This window comes from Malania oleifera, chromosome 2 (genome assembly GCF_029873635.1).
Source record: "Malania oleifera isolate guangnan ecotype guangnan chromosome 2, ASM2987363v1, whole genome shotgun sequence".
Classification (NCBI taxonomy): Eukaryota; Viridiplantae; Streptophyta; class Magnoliopsida; order Santalales; family Ximeniaceae; genus Malania; species Malania oleifera.
In genome coordinates, this window is record NC_080418.1 from 45,284,301 (window position 1) to 45,291,302 (window position 7,002).

The window sequence follows — 7,002 nt, forward strand, 5'->3', positions numbered from 1 at the left end:
CAAGTGGTAGGGATAAGGAGAGGGAAGGAGAATAAATAGAACACCGGGGTGGGAAGAGGGGACACATGGGGAGGCAAGGGGGAGGAGGGCAGGGAACGGGGGTTGGGGAGCACGTAAATGCATGTCAGGACCGACTTTCCAAAAGTCAGTTCTGACTTTGGCGTTTTGTGGCAGAGTTAAAAAGGGGTGGCACAAGGTGAGGTAGTGGAGCGCAGAGCGCACGGGGGGGAGGGGGACCAAGGAAGGGTCTGCGCAGGAGCAGGGGAGGCCACATGACTTGCATGTCAAAACAGACTTTCCAAAAGTCGGTTCTTACTCGCTTTTTTTTCCTCACGCAATGGCCTCAAGAAGCGGTAGGGGGAGCAGGCTATGTTAGACAGAACTGACTTTCCAAAAGTCGGTTCTGCTACATTTTATATTTTTTTCCACACTAAAACTGACTTTGGGAAGTCGGTTGAGTTCAATTGCATAAATATGCTCCCATCTACCCTATATTTGTGTTTTTTTTTATATATATTTTCGTAAAAAACTCAATGTTCTATAGCCAAAACCTTGGTATAATTGCCAACGAATTGGAAGGAATTATTATGCAAAATAGCTAAAATATGGACCATTCATCCCCCAAAAAAACACAATATTTTTTAATACTTTTTTACTTAGGGGAATCAAAATTCATTTCTCAATCAAACTTGCCAAAATGAGGGAAATAAAGGTTTGGGCATTGATTCATGCTACATCCATTGACGTAACAGGTGAGGATTAAAACTTCCGAAGGGGCAGGATAAGTTACTGTTCCAAATTAAACTTATTGAAATAATTTGCACAAAGGACCTATATGAAGCAAAACTTCAAATCATATTGTGCCTACAAACTTATAGGAATGCTCATAATAAAAAAATATGCAATGACTTCAAAATAGGGGGGGGGGGGAACCCTTAAAATTGAGGCACTAAACACTTCATTTGGACAGCATGAGTTGGAGGGAAAAGAATAGAAATCAAACTCTCTCCCCTCTAAATCATTCATTTTTATTGCACATTACAAAATAAGTGAGGAAAACGTGAAAGAAATAAAGGGGACCATAAAACTCTCAAGACTGTTTGTCTCTCTATAAATGGAGAGCTTTTGAGAGAAGTTACTCTCTAATACAATCCCTTGTGACCCTTTTTCTCTTTAGTTATCCAAAGAACATACAAGAGAAACTATTCTCATTTCTCTTCCTTTCTCTTTAGTTTCCTAATAAAAAGAAAGAAAACACAAGTGCTAGGGGTTTAAAAAAGCCATCATTGGGTGTGCTTTAGTGCTTTTTTTAAATGCACCCAGGCGCAATTGCGAAAGCAGAAATTCCTAAAGGCATACGCCTTCTTGTTTTGGGCGTACACTCCAATGAAAAAAACACACCTCTTATGCTTTCACCAAAGAAGCAATGCATTATAGGCTGTTTACAAAAGGAAAATATTAGGGTTCCCACTCATTCGTTCGTTGAGACACTTCAAAGCACGAAGCCTCCATTGTTGAATGCTCCTCCCTCATGACCTTGAACAACGTTTCAGATGGTCAATCAGCTATAGATCTTCACACTAGCAATTTTGTCATTTTGGGTGACCTCTTAACTCTCTCCATGTCAAGGACCTTATTCAGATCCTCAACACACAAACTGCTTCAAATCTACTCCAAATCTTTACACTTTCTTCTCTCATCTCGACGACCTCTCTCACTTCCGCAAGTGACAACAACTTTTTAAGGATCTATCCTCTATTGCACAACCCCTCTCCCATTGCATTTGGAGATGATTTGGCAAAGAGAGGAGAGATATGAGGGAAGCAAGTCAAGGGATGCTAAGAGACGAGAGAATCAAGAGAAACAAAAGAGTCGAGAGATGTGGGATAAAGGGATCTGATGTGGGATGTATTTTTTGAATATATATTTTTAGGAGCACAGGGCTCTTCTTAACCAAGAAAGGCTCTAGAGCTCTTGCTTCAAACCCCACTTTAAGCTATTAAAGGCTAAAAATTAAATAATAAATTTTATTTTAATTATTTTAATAAAATTAAATATGTTTTACTGTTGTAATATTTACAGTTTATGTATATTTTCAATAAAAAATTAAATTCCCAAAAGGCTTCCGCCTCAACGCATTGAAGCTCACACGGTCACACCTCGCCTCACAAGGCTAAGGTTAAAACGCCTCACCTTACCCCTTTGCCTTTAAGACACTAGAAAACACTGTTCTTTCTTCTCTTTTCCCCTATTTCTTTTCTTTTCTCTCTCTCATGGTTGCAGAAAAATAGTGTAAAACCTGAAAGGACTCCCATAGAAACTTACAAGAGTGTGGATATTAGATCGTGTATGTTGTTGACTAACTTGTTCAATAAATTTGCACAAAGAAAATGCTAAATAAGAGCTACACGCCTAAGATTAAGTACTGAAGTTGCACCAAATGTCATATCAATATTATACCATACTCTAAAGTAGGAAGAGCTTCAAAAAGGCATGATATATAAATTTAAACCTAGGGAAAATTATGGAACTAGAGGCAACTTTTCTTATTGCAATATATATATATATATATATATATTAAGAAAGATAACAGAGAAATTTATGATCTAGAAGAGGATAAGAGATTCTCATAGGAAAAAAAAAAGAAAAAAGAAATTAAAAGAAAGCCAAAATAAATTAAAAACAAAACAAAAAATAACAAACCCTAATTAATAGAACCTCTCTTTAAGCCCTTTCCTTCATAACTGATAAATCTTGCTTATTTCCACTAAACTTTATTCGATTTTCTTTTAGCTCCATCCAATTAAACTTCCCCATTTACACAGAATACCATCTAAAAGATTTTGAGCAACAAAATCTAGCTTATCCCATCCCTACACTGATTATTCACAGCCAAGTTCTCACCCAATCCACCGCCCACGAACATAAGTACGTCCTCCGAGCCTCAAGCAGAGAAAAAGGCAAATAAGATATATCCCCTTGAGCATAAGAAGAGTTGTGCATAATCCAATTTTTCATTAGTCTTGTCTAATAATATACCACTATCATATGCAAAATCACTATCAAACTCACTATCCTTTTCTAAGATATCTCTCCCTTTTTTTCTCCTTTTTTGAAAATGATTTTCTCGTTTATATATGACAAACGCCGTGCAAATATGATATTCCTCAACATAAAAATTCCCAATATCATCTACCTTTAAAATTTGCCTCTCTCCATATTCGAATTCATACAATTGTTAACAAGCAATTTTTTTCCTTACCTTTCTCCTCCTCATTGAAAGGCGCTTTAACACCTTCGAATCCACAGCCGTCTTGCATCCATTTCCATAATGTACTTTACAAGAAATATCCACCTCCCAATTGAACCATCATGTACTTTACAAGAAATATCCACCTCCCAAGACGGCTGTGGATTCAAAGGTGTTAAAGCGCCTTTCAATGAGGAGGTGGCGCTTTAACACCTTTGAATCCACAGCCGTCTTGCATCCATTTCCATCATGTACTTTACAAGAAATATCCACCTTCCAATTGAACCATTAGTAAGACTCCTCATTCTTACCTCCAACCAATTGTAATTATTGCCACCTATAGAAACCCACCCACCCCCTCCCCCCCACAAAAAAAAAAAAAAAAAATTTTATTTGTCTAAAATCACCCATCTCACTCCACCCAAATTAAACAGCCCTGCTCACTCTTATCCCTTGAGCTTTGGTTTTTGCCTTCTCAGCATAAGAAACTTCTTGGCCCTCTCAATTGCATGAACCCCAACTAAAACAATCCCCTAGATGCTTATTAGAACATTGATCGTACCACATGCTATAACACCTATCTCATGGACTCAAAAACAATAAAAATGGGATAGTAGGCTTGTTCATTAGAGTGACCCAACTTAAAAGAGATAGAGCTCTCTTTTTTTCTCCAAAGGGAGTCTCAAATCGGGCTCTTTAACACTATGGACCTATTCTAGACCTTGGCTCAACTTACATAAAAAAAGGAAACCTCCTCCATCAAAGAATTGGCCCAAAGTTCATAACAATCAGCAAGATCTCCAGCCCAATATTCATTGTCTCATCCTCCCCAAAGAGAAATCATAGCAAGCTCCCCGACCCGTTAACACTATAAGCCTGTTCCAGAACCCGGCTGGCCTTTTATTGATTGAATTTTAATTTCTCCACTACAACATGCAAAATACTATCAAAATCATTATTCTTTTATGAGATAACCCCCTTCCCAAAACTTTTTATCCGTTTCTAAAAATGATTTTCTCCTTTATCTCTGCCAATCTTAGTGCAATAATAAGATTACTCAACATAAAATTTATTTTCAAACATTTGCCTATCCACATGTTTGAATTCATACAATTGTTAACAAGCTATTTTTTTCTTTTCCTCTCCACCTTTGCTAAAAGACACTTGTACACCTTCGAATCTATAGCCATCTTGCATTCATTCCCATCTTGTAATTTTCCAGAAATACCCACCTCTTGATGTGAACCATTACTGATACACTCCTCATAGTTACATCCAACTACTACTATTTCCTACTCCACCTTAAAATCCCCCCTCCCTAAAAGGGTGAATCTTTGACTAAGATCTCCTTTCTCACTCCTTTGCCCCCAATAGAACAACCTTGCTCACTCTTATTCCGTAAGCCTTGGTTCTTGCCATAAGAAACTTCTTGGACCTCACTATTGCATGAGCCCCCCACTAAAAGATCTCCTCACCCTCATTAGGACAAGGATCATACTTATAGGCCATACACCTATACGCTTGTCTTGTGGGCTCTAACAATAAAGTTTGGGCAATGGGCATGTTCACTAGAGAAGCCCAACATAGAAGAGTTTCAAGTTTGACCCACACTATGGGTCCATCCTAGAACCTAGCTCAAGTCCAAAACAATCAACAATCTCTCCAACCCAATATTCATTACCCCATCATCCCCAAGAGAAATCCTAGCTGCCTCTACCACCTTTGTGACCCTAGCCACCTCGATTGTAGGAATCATCATCTAACGAGAAACGAAGGCTTCTAGCACTGAATGCCTAAGATCCTTCAAATTAAACTCACCACCACATTGCAAACAAACCTAACCTTACAAACAAATAAGCCCTTTCCTAACAACCCCAACTTCGCTCCTTGGAAGATTGCTACATTTACATCCTTCACCTTCAACATTCTTCACTATCATCACCACCCAACTCCACAAATGATGATCTCGCTGCTAAGTGCCACCAACCTTGTAACCAGGATCCCTAGACAACTCACAAAACTCATTTCAAAGCTTCACCACCCATCGCCTTTAGAGCCAAAAGGGATGAAAATCAAATACCTCTTCCCTTTCCACCCTAATCCTAACTCCAAAAATAGTGGCAATTTCAATGGTGATGCATGTTATGCTGCTAGTAAACTTAGTATCAATGAAGACATTGTGGTGATTGCAGGAGCATTGATGGTAGTGTTTGAGGCAAAAGCATTCTAGTGTTATGGCCATATTTGATTCATTTATGCTCATTGAATCACAAATAGCAATTTTTCACTGCCAGCAAACTTTATAGCCATGGTGGTTACAGGTTACCTTCCCAGTGATAAGTGCAGCAATCATTAACAATGATGGTAGCTTAAGATCATATACCTAGAAAGCAAAACCTCAGCTTCCAATCCAAGTTTTGCTTCAACTAAATAATACCAGCTTTAGGTTCAAATTTTTGTTAAATTTTTATTAGCAAAACAGCGTCTGCTCACAGAGTTAACTAGCATATGAAATTTGCATTTTCATGGGCATTTATTACCTAATGGAATGCAACTAAAAATCCTAATTGCACCACAAAATCAAAACAACCAAGCCCAAATGACTCTGGGTACTTCGATCAACCAATTTATTCAATTTCAATGCCTTACCAGTAAAAAATTGTGGAAACTTCACCGGCAAGATGACCGCCTCCTGCAGCGCCTGCTTGGCACTCTCAAGCCCCGCCACATCGTTCCACTTCACATTAGGCTTCTCCCTAATAATTGCAGAGTGCAACCCCGCTCGCAGCTTTGCCTGCTCTGGATCCTCCCCGTCACCCCCCTCCCCATCCTTGGGCTTTGTCTTCGGCCGCGTGGCCACTGCTGCATCCCCGTTGGCCGCGGGCCCAGCCCCCCCATCATCCAACACGGCACGGATCTCTTCTGCACGCCGCAAATACTCTGTAAATTTCTGCGTAATCGCCTCCTTAATCTTGGGATTCTTCTCGTACTTCAAATGAGTCTTGAAGTACTCCAACGCATTCATGTACAGCGGAAAGGCTTTGCTGTAATTCCCCGCATTATCTTCGTGCACCGCTTGCTTAACGTACTCTATTGCTTGCTCTTTGAAATTGCTATACATCTTCGCATAGAGATCGAAGCTCTAAACCCTAGATTCCCGCGAACACTAGAGGAATCAGCCGAGGCAATGAAAAATAAACAGTTAGGGGTTGACGAAAGCGATTACGTTACAGAGGAAGAAACCCTAGAGGAAGACCGATGGCGAGGGATGGAGCTAAAGGGAGCTTGATTGGGAGGCTTGATCGATTCATTGGCTGTGTTCTTCGCTATGGGTACTCGTCAAGGCACGAATGAGAGAAGTTTTCTTTTGTGGGTGGGGAGTGCGTAGCGCGCACCGGGCGTTCTTTATCCTCGCACAGTTTAAATTCTTCCGTATGCACGAGGAAATTTCCGGACCGTCGCTTGTTGTACACGGGTGGCAAGGCGGCCGGGTAATCTCGTTCTTTTCCTTTCTCTGGCTATTTTTTCTGTTGGCTTCCACCACCTTTCCCAACTTATATATATACGTATTTATTTTTATTACAAATTTTATTTGTAAAATATTTTTCTTTACACTTATCATTGACTTTTGTAATAAATAGATATGAATGTTGATTTTAAAATTCTACATGTGATGTCCTAATATTTTCACACATGATTGGTTCCAAACTTGTTAGATAATTATGATATAAATCCTAGTCAATTATTTGTTA

The 7,002-nt window shown here is 39.3% G+C and overlaps 1 protein-coding gene across 1 annotated transcript in view; it reads right to left on the bottom strand.

Moving 5' to 3' along the window:
* The window catches only part of LOC131148553 (protein SUPPRESSOR OF K(+) TRANSPORT GROWTH DEFECT 1), a 31,145-nt gene extending 24,362 nt beyond the window's left edge, over window positions 1–6,783 (bottom strand). The window contains exon 1 of the mRNA XM_058098330.1: window positions 5,900–6,783. Coding sequence (XP_057954313.1) covers window positions 5,900–6,371 — 472 coding nt within the window. The 5' untranslated portion in view covers window positions 6,372–6,783. The remainder of the gene's footprint in view (window positions 1–5,899) is intronic.
* Window positions 6,784–7,002: the final 219 nt, after the last annotated feature.